The following is a 17,958-nucleotide window of genomic DNA, read 5'->3' as shown; positions in this document are numbered from 1 at the left end:
TTGGGTGAGGAAAGATCGAACTCCATTGCGATGACCTCTAATTGCCTATCAACATGGCTGTGTCCTATTAACGAAGGTGCAGAAAGGCTGCAGATATCTATCGAGCTGTCATTTTCTCCCCATTAAGAGCATGGGGTATTGCAAATATAATGCTAATTTGCCTGATTTTTACATTGATTAGACCAAGGACTCTAAAATGCTCTGAAGAGTCATACAGACTCAACTCTTTCTCTCTCCACAGACCTGAGTTTTTCCAGCATTGTGTTTTTAATCTCTCAGATGGTTATTCAATGATGCATTCTCCTGTTTTGCAGCTTGACCATTCTAGATGGAGCTGCTTAGTGATGGGTTGATAACTTGATTATAAAATGCACAAATAACCATTGGCAGTTACTATAACTTTCAAAGGCAATAAACTTGGATATTTGCAGCTAACTAGTGAATTAGTCTTTTCCAAGGACATTTTTTTTTCTCTCTCTAGGTCTTGGAGCCCTCTCTGAGGAAACAGTACACTGACTTAGATCGCTGGTTCACTAAATGTGTTAATCAGCCTCCATTCCAGAAAGTACTCGGAGAGGTGATATTTTATGAGCCAGCTGTCCAGTGTCCAGGTAAGGAACAATGGGTAGGGGCAACAAGGTGTTGCTCTTGATGTACTGGGGAACTGATGCACACCCTCTTGTTGCTGTTTGATTATGGGTTAATACCCTCCCAAAAACACATTTTGCATGGGGAGGAGTCCTGACTTGCGCCTCTTTTTGAAGAGGTGATTTGTTCAATACCACCTACTTTCATATGCAGTCTACTTTTTAATTTTTATTCAATTAAATTCTCACTCTGCCTGAGGTTGAGTAAGCAATTGCAAAATTTGGTGTACTGGACTAGAGTGGATGTTCTCTATAAGAATTTTAATTTGATGTGCTGAATGGCTGGCTGCCTGTACTGCTTGTAACACTTTTCCTATGTGTATCATGAATTTGGGCAAACTTAATACTTTTGAGAAACTTCTCTCATTTTCCCTATATTCTACTCGTCCTTCCCAAGTTCTTTGCATACCATTGTGCCAATCTCCTGTAGCTTTTAGTTTCAATGGGACACATGCACAAAATTGTTAGTGCAGGAGGAGGCCATTTGGCCCATTATGTCTGCACCAGCTCTTCAAATGAGCAAATTCACTTTGTGCCATTCTCCTACCTTCTCCTGCAATTTATTGTTTTGAAAACCTTACCCACCCACTGGTAAATTAACTGGCCTATAGCTGCTGACACTGTCCTGGCACCTTTTCTTGAATAAGGGTGCCACATTTCCCACTCTCTAGTCCCCTGCCTCTAGGGAGGATTAGAAGATTATGACAAACCCTTCCACTATCTCCACTCCCACTTCCTTTAGCAACATGGGATGCAAGCCATCTGGACTGGACCAGGTGACTTATCCAAGAATAACCAGCCTTTTCCAGTACCACCTCCCCCTCCAATGTGCACCCCATTCATTTGTCTCTACTGATTATTTTGTTTGCAACATGTTGACTAAGAAAGTGGAAGCTAAGTGCTCACTAAGTACTTTTTGCCTCTAAACATCTTTCCTTAATAGGATCAACTCCACATCCTACTAGCATGTAAATAGTAAGCAGGTAGTAAAGAATTTTTGGGTTTCCTCTTATGTTGGCTGTCATTCTATTTTCATACTCTTTGCCTGTCTTAGTTTCCTCTCCATACCACTCACCCTAACCCACAACCTATTGTATTTAACCTGCTGCTTGCATGAAGAATTTGCCTGATGTGCATCATAGATTTTGTTTCATTCTTTTTCTTTCTTCACATTCCCTATCTCCCCTGGTTATACAAGAAGCCCTGGCATTGGTCCACTTGCCTTTCGCCTTGTTGCAATGTACCTAGTCTGCATCTGAAATGTCTTTCAAGATCGCCCTTTGTGTTTCCCATCAGTCTTCATTTCCATTTTACCCTGGCTAGATCCCTTCTGATCACATTGAGCTCGACTCTCTTGCGATTTGGATGCTTTACTTTAGATTGTTGCTTGCTTTTGTTATAGAGTCATAGAAGTTTACAGCACAGAAAAAAGCCCTTCGGCCCATCGAGTCTGCGCTGGTCAAACAAGTACCTAACTATATTCTAATCCCATTTTCCAGCACTAGGCCCATAGCCTTGTGTGCCATGGCATCGCAAGTGCACATCCAAATACCCAAATGTTATGAGGGCTTCTATATCTACCACCTGTTCAGGCAGTGAGTTCCAGATTCCCACCACCCTCTGGGTGAAAAAAAATCTTCCTCACTCTCCTCTAAACCTCCTGCCCCTTACCTTAAATCTGTGCCCCCTGGTTATTGATCCCTCCACCAAGGGGAAAAGTTCCTTCCTGTCTACCCTATCTATGCCCCTCATAATTTTATACACCTCAATCATGTCCCCCCTCAATCTCCTCTGCTTCAAGGAAAATAACCTTTCCTAGTCTATCCAATCTCTCCTCATAACTAAAACTTTTCAGCCCAGGCAACATCTTGGTAAATCTCCTCTGCACTCTCTCTAGTGCAATCAGATCCTTCCTATAATGCGGATTCCAGAACTGCACGCAATACTCTAGCTGTGGCCTAACCAGCGCTTTATACAGTTTCAGAATAACCTCCTTGCTCTTATTATATGCCTTGGCTAATAAAGGCAAGTATCCCATATGCCTTCTTAACCACCTTTATCTATCCGTCCCGCTACCTTAAGGGACCCATGGACATGCACACCAAGGTCCCTCTGATCCTTGGTACTTCCCAGAGTCCTACCATTCATCATGTAGCTCCATGCCTTTTTGTCCTGCCCCAGTGCATCACCTCACACTTATCTGGATTAAATTCCATTTGCCACTGATCAGCCCGTCTATATCCTCCTGTAATCTAAGGCTATCCTCCTCACTATTTACCACCCCACCAATTTACGTGTCATCCGCGAACTTACTGATCAACCCTCCTACGTTCAAGTCTAAATCACTTTTTTATATATACCAGAATCAGCAAGGGACCCAACACCGATCCCTGTGGAACCCCACTGGACACAGGCATCCAGTCACAAAAACACTCCACCATCAACCTCTACTTCCTGCCACTCCGCCAATTCTGGATCCAATTTGTCAAATTGCCTTGGATTATGACATGGTTTGAGAGAACATCTGAAATTCTTGTCCCCTTCCCACCCGTCTGCAATCGATGGGCTTTTGAGAGGAAGATGTGTTTTTAAAAACCCGTGTGTGGACAATTTAAATCAGCAGCAAGGTTTTGTGGGTTTAAATAAAGAGGATTGTTTATTTACATGCTCACCCTGATATCTAATGCTCTGGCACCCACACACTCTCTCAAACACTTGAGGTAAGTACAGTTGTGGAGAATAGAACACTTTTTTACAGTTAAAATTAATAGCTCGTAATTCACATGTCTGGAAAGCGCACATTGCAGGCCGGATGAAGAAGATATCCTCACTCCTTTAGGGTAGTTTAGGTGAATTCTACAGCTGAAGTTGTATGCTAGTCATTTCAGGATTCTCTTGGAGATTTGCTTTCTGCAGGTCAAGAAGCAAGTTGCTTGTAGTCTTGGTAGCAGGAGATTAGTCTTTTTTTTTTTGGCATTCAGAAATTGCTTAAACTTTGTATCCATTCCCTCCATGAAAATCTTTAGGCAGAAGATTATACTGATGGACTCACAGGAACTGTGTAATGTTACAGACTCTGGTTCTTAAGGTATAGGTCTCATCAGCCTATCTGCTGCTGTCCCTAACTTTCTGCAGTCAGCATTTTAAAGATTACTGAAAGGACAAACGTGGCTGTCTTACCACGTGATTGGACACCATCACTTCTGTTTCCAAATACAATGATGGTCCTGGGTCGATTAGCCATATTCTGGTTTGTTTCAGGGAGTTTACCCTGAGGGTGCTATGTTAATCACCTCTGTTTCAAAAAGACCCATTCAATTCAGGAATGACTTCTGGTGGCATCTAGGATATGCGCAGTTAACACCCAGAATCCCTGCTGGTCTTTAGGGTGCAGCCAGAGCAAGTGTCAGTTCTTGAATACACATCAGGTCATCTGACGTCTGGCAGCCATCTTTCGCAGCACATTGTTTTCTACTTTAAAAGAAAAGTCGGTTCCAAAAGATTCCACGCTGAGAAAAATTTATTTATATTTTAAAAGTTTGAACATGACCTGCCTTAGCTGGGCACGACACTCCATTACCAATCTAAACCTTGTGATATAATGATCACTCTTACACAAATATGTCCCCCACAGACACTTGGTCCAACTAATTCCCAGCACCAGGTCCAGCAGCGTGTCCTTTTCTGTTGGACTGAGGACGTCCTGGTTAAGGTCATTTAAAATCATGAGGGGCCTGAACCGAGTCGATAGGGAGAAACTGTTCCCGTGTGTGAAAGGATGGAGAAGAGGAGGGCACCAATTTAAAATAATTGGCAAAAGTGACATGAGGAAAAACTTTCATGCAGCAGGTGGTTGAGGTCTGGAATGCACTACCCTGTGTGTGGTGGAGGCAGGTTCACTTGCATTCAAAAGGAATTAGAATGTTGTTTGAAAAGGAGGAATGTGCAGGGTTACAGGGAGCACACAGGAGAAGGTGATTGATCTTTCTGAGCTAGATACGATGGGCCGAATGGCCACCTGTTCTGTAGCAATTCTGTGAAAGTTATCCACATTTCAAATTCCTTCACTCCGATGTCAATTGGCATTAGTGTTAGAGTAATTAAAGTCCCAAAATATTACCACAACATCTGCGATTTCCCTGTAGATTTGCCCCCCCTCTGTTTGGAAGCCTATCGAATACCTCCAGTGTGATCGTACCCTTTTTCTCCAACCAAATGTATTCTGCCTTTTGTTCCCTCGAGGATACCTCCACTTGCCAATGACAGTGGCTTCCCTAATCAGTATAACCAGCCCATCTTTATTTTTCTCTTCCCTATCTTTTCTGAACACTTTTTTATATATCCTTGAATATTAAGTACTCCAGCCCCCACCATTTTTAGGCCACATTTCCATTATTGCCTCTACATCATATTCTCATGTCTATTTGTGCTTGAAGCTCACCAACCTTATTCACCACATTTTGCTACGTTTTAACTTCATGCATAATAAACCTGCCTTTGCATTCCTTGTTCTTGGTCCACTCCTATCTCAAAGAGCAAAAACCAAGGTGTGGGAACATGACTAGCTGAGGTCCTAATCCTGCTCAATTCTGAATTGTACTGAAGCCAGGTGTTTAATATCAATAATGACTAGGTTTTTAAAACCTATTTTGTGTGATGTACTATCAAATCAGTACATTGACACCTTGCTCTGAAATAAATCCTGTGCAAACATTTTGAGGGTTTTTTCAAGATTAAATACCTCACACATTAGTTACAGCTGTTTTGGTTTTTTTAAGTCTGAAAGGAATGAAATGATATTGCCCTGGGTAAAGAGCAGCATTTAATCTTCTAGTGGAGCCTTTCTTATCTGTAAGAACCTGCTTAGGGGTTGGTATATTAATCGAGCTAAAATGTACGTTTATATTTAAATTGGGTTTATTTGAGCCTCAAGCTCTTGATCCAGCAGGTGAATTAGTTCATCTGGATTTCTACAAGCTGGTAATATTTGCGATGTGTAGCTAATATTTAGCTTTGGTTCAAGAGTCCTGTGGAAAGTTGAGGCATGGGATTCAGTAAGAAAATGACAGGTAGGTAGCTGGCTGGAGGGGAGGGGCAGTGATGTTACGTTCTACAGCAAAAGATTCATCCTGTATTTCTTTCCAAACAGCCACAAAACCGCTGGAAGCACGAGATGTCACCAAAGCAGCTGCTAGAGTTGAGACTTGCTTAGCCTCAACTCCTAAAGGTCATGGATCCAATGAAGAGGAAGTTGGTCAAGTCAAAACTGGACTGGATAAAGAAATGTCTGCAGTGGAGGTCCACCCTGTAGGATCTTTAGCTGAGGGTGGACCAGTTGGTGCTGTAGATCCTCCTCTGAAGCATAGGCCAGCCAAAGTTGAGAATTTAATCGATGCATCAGAAGAAGAACTCTCTGCGGTGTGTGCCTCAATGGAGGGTAGAACAGAAGTGAGGTCAGTAGCTGCTTCCACAGAGCCTAGAACCACAAAAAAGGAAGGTGAGGATTTGGGGAGGAAAGAGAAAACTATATCTGGCATCCTCGTAGACCTTTCTGAAGAGGTAGTCTACGTGACTGGTAAATTCCAAGAGCAGGGAGCAGCTAAAGAAGAGGCTGTAGTGGGAGTACAAGTGGAAGGAATTTCTGGAGAGACAGAATCAGTTGAAACCATTAAGCTTGAACCTGTAGTGGATGGTTCTGCAGAGAGCACTACAGCAGGAGTCACTTTAGCACCCTCTTTGAGTGAGGATAGGTTGCGTAACATTGTGAGTTTGGTAGATAAATCGAAAGCGGAACCTTTGACTGAAATCTGTACAGCAGGAAGTTCTGAGGAGCAGAGCCCAATTGAAGTAAGCCAGCCTGATGTGCCGAAATGTTATGGAGGAGCTGGAGAGGTAGCCACTGAGGCCAGGATGGTGAGTGCTTCTGGAAAGGGCAGTTCCATTGACCTGAAGATGAATGATTCTAAACCAGATGGGCCATCCAAAGAGGAAGTCACCATAATGGGTTCATCTGAAGATGGACTGGCTCAAGAGGAGGCTGTAGCTGAGGTTTGCCTGGCAGCATCATTGAAAGAGGCCAGAGCAGTTTCATTGAGCACACCAGATCCTTCTGACACAGATGTAGCATGTAAACAGGAAGCTATCGGTACAGTGTGTGCTTCTAACGACGATATGCCCACAACTGTTGATGTGGCCCCGCTAGAAACTCTGAAAAAGCAAGTCTACATGATTGATCCATCTCTGGAGCTTGGATCAGTTACAGCAAGTGTGGCTAATGCACCCAAAGATGATGGAACAACAAAAAGTGGTGCAGTGGATAAATTGCAAGGAGGCAGACTGGCAACAGAGGAACCTATGAGGACTCCCAGAGCACATGGTGACAGATGGGACTCCACGAAATCGACTGACCAGTTAAAAGCTGAAGATCCTTTTGCACACTTGCCGAAAAGGTAAGCTGGTGTGTTGTGTGGAGTCAGTTTCGTAGTCTGGGTTATGTTTGGTCAGTTTTTAAACAAAGCTTTAATATTTATACCATGTCTATGGGCACATCTCCTTCTGCACCTCTCACTTGCATAGCAAATGTAACTGCAAGTTGCTGTCCAGTGTTCATCATCACTGTCTTATGGTAGGTTAAGTTGACAGCCTTTCAAATTGCTTATTCTCCATGCATTGGCCAACATAACTGTCTCTGGTTCATTGCACCTTTAGCATGGAATAAACCAGCATTATGCCTGTGCCAGCTCTGAAATCCCAAACTACTCTACTCCTGAGCTCTCATCCTTTTTGAAATTTAATCGAACCTTACCATGTAACTTTCTCTTCCCAGCTGCACCTTGCGGCAAAACATTCCACGTTATATTCGCTACAAAAAAACTTTTCTCCTAATCTCTCATTTGGTTTAGCACTACTCTGCCCCAGCTATTTACTTGGATAAATGTATTTGAACCTCTTCCAGCTCTCTTGAGGTGTCAGCTGTGGCTCAGGTCATAGCACCCTCGCCTTTGAATCAGAGGGTTGTGGGTTCATGTCCCACTCCCGGAAACCAAGAACTGTGATTGTACTCGAAAGAGTTGCAATCTGTGACTGTTGATAACGCGAAAGAGTTTCCAGCTCTCTACCACCCCCCCCACCACCACCGAACAGTATAAATGTAATTCTCTTTAACTCTGAAGAAGGGTCATAAGGACTCAAAACATTAATTCTTTTTTCTCTTTCCAATGTCTGACTCCTTTGTGCCCATCAACCAACTTTTTATCCATACTCTTAATTTCCTCATACCATGGACTGAATTTGTAATCTGACATCCTTGCCAAGTTGTTTCTGAAAATTGGTGCATTGTGTATTGGGGGAGGTTGTACACAGACATTGGTGTTGTGGTAGTGTCACTGGACTAGTAATCCAGAGACCCAGGTTAATGCTCTGGCAACAGAACATTTGGGACTAGTCCAGTTCAGTTTGAACTAGCTCCTGACCTTTTTACAGCCTTGGTTCAAACATGGATAGAAGAGCTGAACCCCCAAGGTGAGTGACTGTCATTAAGGCAGCATTTGACTGAGTGTAGCATCAAGGAGTTAATGGGAACTGGGAGGAAAACTCTCTGGTTGGAGTCATACCGAGCACCAGGAAGATGGTTGTGGTTGTTGGAGGTCAGTCATCTCGGCCGCAGGAGTTCCTCAGGATAGTGTCCTCCAACCATCTTCAGCTGCTTCATCAATGACCCCGCCGCCCCCTTCCATCATGAAGTCAGTAGTAGGGATGTTCGTGGATGTTTGCTGATTGTGCAGCCAGCAAACATCCAACATTCAGTACCATTCACAACTCCTCAGATACTAAAGCAGTCCATGTCCAAATGTAGCAAGACCTGGACAATATCCAGGCTTGGGCTGACAAGTGGCAAGTAACATTTGCGCCACACAAATCAGGCAATGACCATCTCTAACAAAAGGAAGTCCAACTATTGTCCCTTGACATTCAATGGCATTACCATCATTGAATCCCCCACTATCAACACCCTGGGGGTTACCATTGACCAGGAACTGAACTGGACTAGCCATATAAAAATTGTGGCTACAAGGGCAGGTCAGAGGCCAGGAACTCTGTGGTGAGTAACTCCCCTCCTGACTCCCCAAAACCTGTCCACCATCTACAAGACACAAGTCAGGAGTGTGATGGAATACTTCCCACAACGCTCAACAAGCTTGACACTGTCCAAGACAAAGCAGCCTGCTTGATTGGTACCACATTCACTCCTTCCACCACCAACACACAGTAGTAGCAGCAGCGTGTACCATCTACAAGATGCGCTGAGGAACTCACCAAGGCTCCTTTGACAGCTCCTTCCAAACCCACGACCACTACCATCTAGAAGGACAAGAGCAGCCGACACCACCTGGAAGTTCCCCTCCAAGTCACTCACCATTCTGACTTGGAAACCTATTGCTTTTCCTTCAATGTCACTGGGTCAAAATCCTGGAACTCCCTCCCTAACAGCACTGAGCGTACCGACACCACATGGACTGCAGCGGTTCAAGGCAGCAGCTCACCACCACCCTTCTCGAGGGCAACAAGGGATGGGCAACAAATGCTGGCCCAGCCAGCGAAGTCCACATCCCATGAATGGATTTGTAAAAAAACAAATAGGTGAAAATCTCATCACCGCTGATGGAATTTAAATTCCGTTGATAAAATCTGGAATTAAAAGCTTGTCTTGGTGATGGTGAGCATGAAACCGTTGTTGTTTGCCTTTAAACCCATCTGGTTCACTAATCTCCTTGAGGGAAGGAAATCACCATCCTTGCCCAGTCTGGCCTACATGTGACTCCAGGCCCACAGCAATGTGGTTGACAGCTGCCCTCTGAGATAGCCTAGCAAGCCACTCAGTTCAAAGGTAATTAGGGATGGGTAACTAATGCTGGTCTAGCCTGCGGCACCCACATCCCGTGGTGACCCTTGGGATCTGTACTGGGGGCATGGCCTTTGGTATATTTATAATTGCCTTTTTTTTGGAGGGAAAGCTGTATATCTAGGTTTACTGACCCACTAAGTTAGGTGGCACAGTAATGAAAAGGAGCATCACTAGATTTAAATGAGTTGTCAAAACTCTGGCAGGTAGTTTTGAGGTCGTATAGGTTGGGCCTCCATAGCAGGGTATTTCTAAACAGTGTCAATAGGAACTGAGGAGCCAAGAGATTTTAGATCCAGGTACAGAAATCGCTTAACAACGGACAGGTTTTTTTTAAAAAAAAATAATGAAGACCAACATTCTATTGTTTGCAAGCCTTTGAAGATGAAGCTAATGTCAGTTACATAAAACTCTGGTCAGACCCCATTTTAGATGACATTCATTTCTTGGCATTGCTGTGCCTCATGAACAATATATTGTCCTTGGAGGGGATGCAGCACAGATTCACCAGAATGACCCCAGGGCTAAAAGGGAGAAATTGAGGAGAGGCTGCAAAGGTTAGGCTTTTATTCCCTTGAGTGTAGAAGATTAACTGGTGGGGAAGGGTTATGATGAGCAGATAGTTCCTTTGGGGGAGTCCGGAATAAAGGGGGTGTAATTTTTTAAATTGGACTGTTGGTGGGAGGCAGTTTGAGTAGTGACGATCTGTTGTAGCTGGGGGTTGATTTCGAAAATTTCAAAACTTGTGCTGAGTAAGGGAACTCGGGGTTACAGAACCAAGTTGGTAAATGGAGATAAGATGCATGATCTGCTTGATGGTAATAGGCCTAAGGAGCTGACTAGCTCAGACCTGTTCCTATCTATTGTATTCCTCTATACCATCAGTCACATCTTTAAAAGTAAATTAATAACTCGATGCTGGCTATCCTTGATTCTCTCAATTCTTACTAATTAACTTGTATGAACATACAAATTAGGAGCAAGAGTAGGTCACTCAGCCCCTTGTGTGCTCCACCATTTGATAAGATCATGGCAGATCTGATGGTAACCTTAACTCCACATTCTCACCTACCCCTGATAAGCAGGGGGTGAAAGGTTATCAAGAATCTGTCTAGCTCTGCCTTAAATATTCAGACTCTGCTTCCACTGTCCCTTTGAAGAGTTGCTCTATCCTCTGAATTTCTCCTCATCTGTCTTATACGGGTGGTTTTAAACAGTGACCCCTAGTTCTAGATGCTCCCACAAGAGGAAACATCCTCTCTACATCCACCCTTTCGTGACCCCTCAGTATGTTTCAATCAAGTCACCTCTTGCTCTTCTAAGCTCCAGTGGATATAAGCCTAGTCTGTCTAATCTTTCCTCTTGAGGCAGTCCTCCATTCCAGGTATTAATTTTTATAGATTTTAGAAGTTTGCCCATAACTAACACTGGACAGACTGGAATATAGTTACCTAGTTTAACCCTTCTTAAGCAAAATGCCACATGAGGAGTTTGATCATGTTTCTGGACTACAACCAGATTCCAAAAATGAAGGGCCTTGTTTTAACACTCACTGGGAATTAGGTGATTCAGTATTAATCCTGTTATGTCTGAATGATGTGTGGACTGTCTGTCTGTCCAGTGTGTACACAGGTTGTTCAATATTGAATGTATTTAATTACATGATAACCTTACTTCTCTTGTTTTAGTGCCTTTGTTCTGGATGTGTTTAAGCAGAAATACTCAAATGAGAACATCAGTTCTGTGGCACTTCCCTATTTGTGGGACCATTTTGACGAGGAAGGCTGGTCAGTTTGGTACATGGAGTACAAGTACCCTGGAGAACTCAGCTTGGACATGAGCTCAAATCTAATAACTGGTTAGTAAATAACTGGGCAGCAGTACTGAAACTAGACAAGGGAGGTGTACTCTGATGTCACTTTGCTTTGAGAATGTGGTGCTGTCATATATATGACTGCATGTAGGTTGCCAACTATCCAGGACAAACCTGGAGTTTCCAAGAATGAGTAATCTCTTATGCAGCCCTGGAGAAAGATCACAGGAATGTTAATAAAGTTGTTCTTTGGTAGTACTTTTATAATTAACAAATGTTCAGAGCCCTGCAAAACATTTGCAGTGAAATGAATATATTTATTGCAAAAGCGCTCCCTGTCAGTCCAAAGGCTCAGGAGTGGTGAGGGCCAGACTCTGCCCACCAAATCAAACCATTAACCAGACAAACTCTAATATAGATTACAGGTGGAAAGCAAATCTTGGATCATTCATGAATTACCCAATTAGCTAATGAAGAGTCTGTTTGTTTGAGAAGGCAGGGCATCATGAGAATTGAAGTTGGGTGACCAATAGCAAAAGTAGAGATGCGCCAGTTGGTGCCTGAAACATGTGATGAAATCTGTGCGACCAACCAGAGTTGCCTATTCATTGGTGTTTCGCTGCCTGTTTAGCTACCGAAGAGAATCTTGAAAATACCTGTCCCATTTTAATGGGGAACAGAGGTTCTAATAATTCTACATTTTAAAACATTTCTAAATGTGGCTGAGCAAGTGCTATGTTTTAAGACCTGGTTGCAAACTTGCCAAAAGCTTTCTATTGAATAAACAAACAAGCTGGGAGCCTGTTCTAATCAGTGTTGGACAAGACTTGGTAGAGGCGCTGGACTACATCTTCTGTGATTTAAAAGCACAGGTATTTGGCGTTGCCATAAGAACCTGGAAATTCAAAGCACGAGCGGAGTTGAAAACTGCTGACGGCTTCCTTGAGCATTCCTTGTAGAAATCGGTTGACCTTTGCTAACCTTGGTTTCTGACTTGTCGAGGCTAAATACCTAGACTGAAATGTGGCTTAATCAATGAATTAAGATGGAGGAAGAGTACTTGCTGCTGACAGGGTAGCCTCCTGCACTGTGAAGAATTCTTGACTTACTGTTGTAATTTCTTGCAATCTGACGTAGGGCTGTTCCAGCGTTTGGATGGGCTACGGAAACACAGCTTTGCTAGCGTAATCCTCTTTGGCACTGACTGTGACAGCTCGATATCTGGAATTTGGATTCTGCGAGGGAAGCAGCTTATTTCTGAAGTAAGAGCTTGACCAATTCAAGGTTTTTTGATTTTTTTAAAATCCAGGATGTCACTGAAAAGGGGAAAGTGATAAATCAGAAGTGTTTTTCTTTTCCAAAAGTTACCCCTGTCCTGAAGGTGCTGACTTGTGAGAAGGGTAAGATTTTTGTGTCAACTGCCCTCCTTGCTCTTTCAATTGTTCTTTATCTAAACATGAGCATGTTGGCAGGGTATTTAACCTTTAAAAGATTTAGTCGCTTGCAACATTATTTCTACGACAACTTACTTTTATATAGCCACATTTTAAGGTATTCACAAGATCATTATAAAACAAAGTATGACACTGAGCTGCTTGAGATAACAGACCAGGTGACCAAAAGCTTGATCAAAGGAGATTCTAACAAGCATCTTAAAAGGAGGAAAACTGGTGTAAGGAGGACATTCCAGAGCTTGAGGCCTAGGCAACTGAAGGTGTGGCCCCCATTGGCAGAGTGACTTAAAATCTGTGCAAGAGGCCAGAATAAGATCAGGGCAGATGAGGGTTGTGGAGTTGGAGGAGATTGGAAGGGGTAAGACCATGGAGTTTGAACAAGGATGAGAATTTTAAAATAAGACTTTGCTTAAGCAGGAGCTAGTGTAAGTCAGCAAGCTCAGGAGTGATAGGGGAACTGAACTTGGTGCAAATTAAGACATGGGTAGCAGAGCTTTGGATGATCTAAGTCCTAATTCCTGAAAATGTGCGAGACCAGCCAGAGGTGTGTTGGAATAGTTGAGTCTGGGGTTAACGAAGGTACCAGTGAAGGTTTCAGCAGTCCATGAACTGAGATGGGGGTGAAGTCCAGGTGGTGGTAGCCTAACGTCTTCAGGTAAAAGTGAATGGAAAGCAGTTGGGAGCAGGCACCTCCATGCTCTTTTCCCCCATTCCTCCTTGCCCCAAGACACTGAAGCTCACTTGTGCTCCAGCTGAATAGAGAACCATCTTTATCAGTAAATGTCAAAGCTGAGACCTTTCTAGTTAGGCTCGCTCTCCTGGGTCAGTGCCATTTAACCTTATATTAATAAGCCACTGAGTACAGAGGTTTGTGGAAATGTGTCTCAGAATGAAATGGGTGTGTCTGTCCTTCCTTCTCATGAGGTCCTCAATCCATCTTTTTTACTTTGTCACTCTTCAGTATGCTGTGTGCTTAATTTTAAGCAGTGTTCCCTTGTATTCACCAAAGCGATCTGAATGGACTTTAATTCCCTGTGGTGTGAACATTGCAGCTTCCTGATTTCTCCCCTCGCCTTCAATGAAAGTTTCCCTCTGATGGATTGACTTTAGTTAGTCATTCTGCAACTCTTAAAGTACCTTTTTTATTGGCAATATCCCATCACATGGTTCCATTCACCATCTTGATTCCAGTCTCTACTGTCTTGCTGTATTTGTGCCACTTGGCTTCTCCAAGGTGTGGGTGTGGCGCACACAATCCTGCATGTTGTCTAACTGCAGTCCTGAGTTCCTGTCTTGTGTGGTTGTCTTGTGCACTGTGCCATACAGAAATCATGCACTTTCTCCCTAAACTGTCCAAGGGCCACTGGTCTGAGGCTGCCATTCCCCAGCTCTAATCATAGTTTTTCCCCTCCAGTTAAGTGAAGACTGGCAAGTGATCTGTGAGCCGTATTGCTGGAAGAAGTTGGATGTGGACACTGATGAATGCAAGGCTATGATTAATGAGTACTTCACGATGGAAGAAGCATTCCAACATATGGGAAAACCCTTCAATCAGGGAAATATTTTTAAGTGAAATGACTTGGGATGACCGCACACAGGTTGCTGCCCTTTGTGAACCCTTGGTCTCTTGCACTACTCGACGCTACCTCACTGGTTACTGTAATGGCACTGTATAAACCCAGGGCTGACCTGCAGCATTGGAAGAAATTTATAAATCCTATAGGGGAACAAATAATAAAAGCATTTGAAAACTGACCTGTAGTTCATTCCTTTATCACACGGACGATCAAAGATTAACCAAGAGATGAAATCCTCCTCTTGCACATTGAGGGACAAATGTCTCCATTTTGCTTCTCTGGTGAAGAGAGAATGGAATGAATGGTGTCACTTAAACACCAAAGCTGTGCTCTGATCAGCAGAAAGGAGATACGGACCTGACTGCAAGGGACTTTAACTCTGCACAATGTGCATATACAAGTGATAGATTTGGGCCTGGGGAGGACTGAGATTGAAAGAATCTGGACTTAATCTCTAACCAGAGCAGCCCTGCTCTGTTCCTTGTTAGAGAAACGTTGTAGATTGCCAAGCAAATAAGTTTCCAATTAAACTTATTTTTGGTAACGGAAGGGAGCCTGTTGCATATCCCTCTCTGGTACAATTAACTAATTCAGGAATTGGAGACAGTGAATTGCAGCCAGAAAACAGTACTTTTTATAGATTATTTCTCTTGTGCCTTTCTTTCAAAGGAAGTACATGAGTTTGTGGAGATGGCAGGATGTTTGGGAGGAGCTCCTTGCCCTTTAACCTGCTGGGAGCTTGACAATGGGTGGGTGGGGGGGAAAGAGTGTGGGGAGGATAGAACTGACCAAAGATGCTAGCTGGAGCATTTCAGTAGGACTTGGAGGCCTTTTGTTTTATTTGCAGGACTTCCAAGGGCTGGCTTAACTTGCGGCTGATGCCTTGTCACTATTTTCCTTTACACCATACACACGTGTACCAGGACTTAAAGGAACTTGATTGATTTTTCATCCATTCTTGATGTGGCTGTTACAAGGACAGTCAACGTTTGGTACCAACTTTGAGTTTCCCTCAAGTGCTAATGGACTACTTTTTGAATCATTGCTGTTGAAGGTACACTCTTAATATTGTTTAGGCAGCTGTATGATTTTGATGCAGTGGCAGAGAATGGCAATCATATCACCAAGTGAGCGTCAACTTGCAGACACTTCCTCCTACCTCCCCCTGGACCATGACCCCACCGCTGAACATCAAGCCATTGTTTCCAGGACTGTTACTGACCTCATCTCCTCTGGAGATATTCCTCCCACAGCTTCCAACCTGATAGTCGCCCAACCTCGGACGGCCTGCTTCTACCTCCTACCCAAAATCCACAAACAGGACTGTCCCGGCAGACCGATCGTGTCAGCCTGTTCCTGCCCCACGGAACTCATTTCTTGCTATCTTGACTCCATTCTCTCTCCCCTTGTCCAGTCCCTTCCCACCTACATCTGTGATTCCTCTGTCACCCTACATCATATCAACAATTTCCAGTTCCCTGGCCCCAACCGCCTCCTCTTCACCATGGACGTCCAATCCCTCTACACCTCCATCCCCCACCAGGATGGTCTGAGGGCTCTCCGCTTCTTCCTCGAACAGAGGCCCGAACAATCCCCATCCACCACTACTCTCCTCTGTCTGGCTGAACTTGTTCTCTCACTGAACAATTTCTCCTTTAACTCCTCTCACTTCCTCCAAATAAAAGGTGTGGCTATGGTTACCCGCATGGGCCCCAGTTATGCCTGTCCCTTTATGGGGTATGTGGAACATTCCTTGTTCCAGTCCTACTCTGGCCCCCTCCCACAACTTTCTCCGGTACGTCGATGATTACTTCGGTGCTGCTTCATGCTCTCGTCTGGATCTGGAAAAATGTATTAATTTTGCTTCCAATCTCCACCCCTCCATCATTTTCACATGGACCATCTCTGACACTTCCCTTCCCTTCCTTGACCTCTGTCTGAATTTCTGGTGATAGACTGTCCACCAATATCCATTACAAGCCTACCGACTCCCACAGCCACCTAGACTACAGCTCCTCACACCCCGCTTCATGTAAGGACTCCATCCCATTCTCTCAGTTCCTTCGCCTCCGCCGCATCTGTTCTGATGATGCCACTATCAAAAACAGTTCCTCTGACATGTCTTCCTTCTTCCTTGACTGAGGGTTTTTCACCTACGGTGGTTGACAGGGCCCTCAACCGTGTCCGACCCATCTCCCGCGCATCCGCCCTCACACACTCTCCTCCCTCCCAGAAACATGATAGGGTCCCCCTTGTCCTCAATTATCACCCCACCAGCCTCCGCATTCAAAGGATCATCCTCCACCATTTCTGCCAACTCCAGCATGATGCCACCACCAAACACATCTTCCCTTCACCCCCCCCCCCCCCCCCCCCCCCACCCCTCCGCGGCATTCCGCAGGGATTGTTCCCTCCGGGACACCCTGGTCCACTCCTCCATCACCCCCTATACCTCAACCCCCTCCCACGGCACCTTCCCATGCAACGGCAGAAGGTGCAACACCTGCCCCTTTATTTCCCCTCTCCTCACCGTCCAAGGGCCCAAACACTCCTTTCAAGTGAAGCAGCATTTCACTTGCACTTCCCTCAATTTAGTCTACTGCATTCGTTGCTCCCAGTGCGGTTTCCTCTACATTGGAGAGACCAAACGCAGACTGGGTGACCGCTTTGCAGAACACCTTCGGTCTGTCCGCAAGCAATACCCAGACCTGCCTGTCGCTTGCCATTTCAACACTCCACCCTGCTCTCATGCCCACATGTCCGTCCTTGGCCTGCTGCATTGTTCCAGTGAAGCTCAACGCAAACTGGAGGAACAGCACCTCATCTTCCGACTAGGCACTTTACAGCCTTCCGGACTGAATATTGAGTTCAACAATTTTAGATCATGAACTCTCTCCCCCATCCCCACCCCCTTTCCGATCCCCCCCCACTTTTCCCCAATTTATATAGATTTTTCTTTTCCCACCTATTTCCATTATTTTTAAATGTATTTCCATTCATTGTTTTATCTCTACCTTTTAGCCTTTTTCGATTCCTTCACCCCACCCCCACTAGGGCAATCTGTACCTTGCTTGTCCTGCTTTCTACCCTTAATTAGCACATTCCTTAGATAATATCACCACCTTCAACACCTCTTTGTCCTTTTGTCTATGACATCTTGGTTATCTCCACCTATCACTGGCCCTCTATCCAGCTCTTCTTGTCCGACCTCCCCCTTAAACCAGCTTATGTTTCACCTCTCTTCTATTTTTACTTAGTTCTGTTGAAGGGTCATTCGGACTCTAAATGTTAACTGCCAGGTGCTGCCAGACCTGCTGAGTTTTTCCATGTTTTTTGTTTTGGATTTCCAGCATCCGCAGTTTTTTGCTTTATCACCAAGTGATGATGCTGTGTGACTTGGACCGCTTTGGTCCCATCCGTTTTGCCATTGTCGTTGGTCAGTGCTCAACATGCTTATTTTCCTGACTCGTCTTTTTTATTTTTGACATCTTTAAAAAAAATAAATAAATAAGGGAGCTACAAAGTGAAAATTTTGCATTTCTTCCAAACCAATTGTCTTTTGGTA

General features: G+C 44.2%; 1 protein-coding gene across 1 annotated transcript in view; it reads left to right on the top strand.

Moving 5' to 3' along the window:
* The window catches only part of LOC144671428 (elongation factor 1-gamma-like), a 42,960-nt gene extending 28,390 nt beyond the window's left edge, over positions 1–14,570 (top strand). Inside the window, exons 6-10 of the mRNA XM_078533331.1 lie at positions 482–611; positions 5,797–7,096; positions 11,238–11,407; positions 12,500–12,624; positions 14,231–14,570. Coding sequence (XP_078389457.1) covers positions 482–611; positions 5,797–7,096; positions 11,238–11,407; positions 12,500–12,624; positions 14,231–14,389 — 1,884 coding nt within the window. The 3' untranslated portion in view covers positions 14,390–14,570. The remainder of the gene's footprint in view (positions 1–481; positions 612–5,796; positions 7,097–11,237; positions 11,408–12,499; positions 12,625–14,230) is intronic.
* Positions 14,571–17,958: the final 3,388 nt, after the last annotated feature.

The sequence above is a fragment of the Cetorhinus maximus genome, chromosome 32 (assembly GCF_964194155.1).
Source record: "Cetorhinus maximus chromosome 32, sCetMax3.hap1.1, whole genome shotgun sequence".
NCBI lineage: Eukaryota > Metazoa > Chordata > Chondrichthyes > Lamniformes > Cetorhinidae > Cetorhinus > Cetorhinus maximus.
Note: the sequence above shows the minus strand (reverse complement) of the source record. Positions and strands in the feature narration are given on the sequence as shown.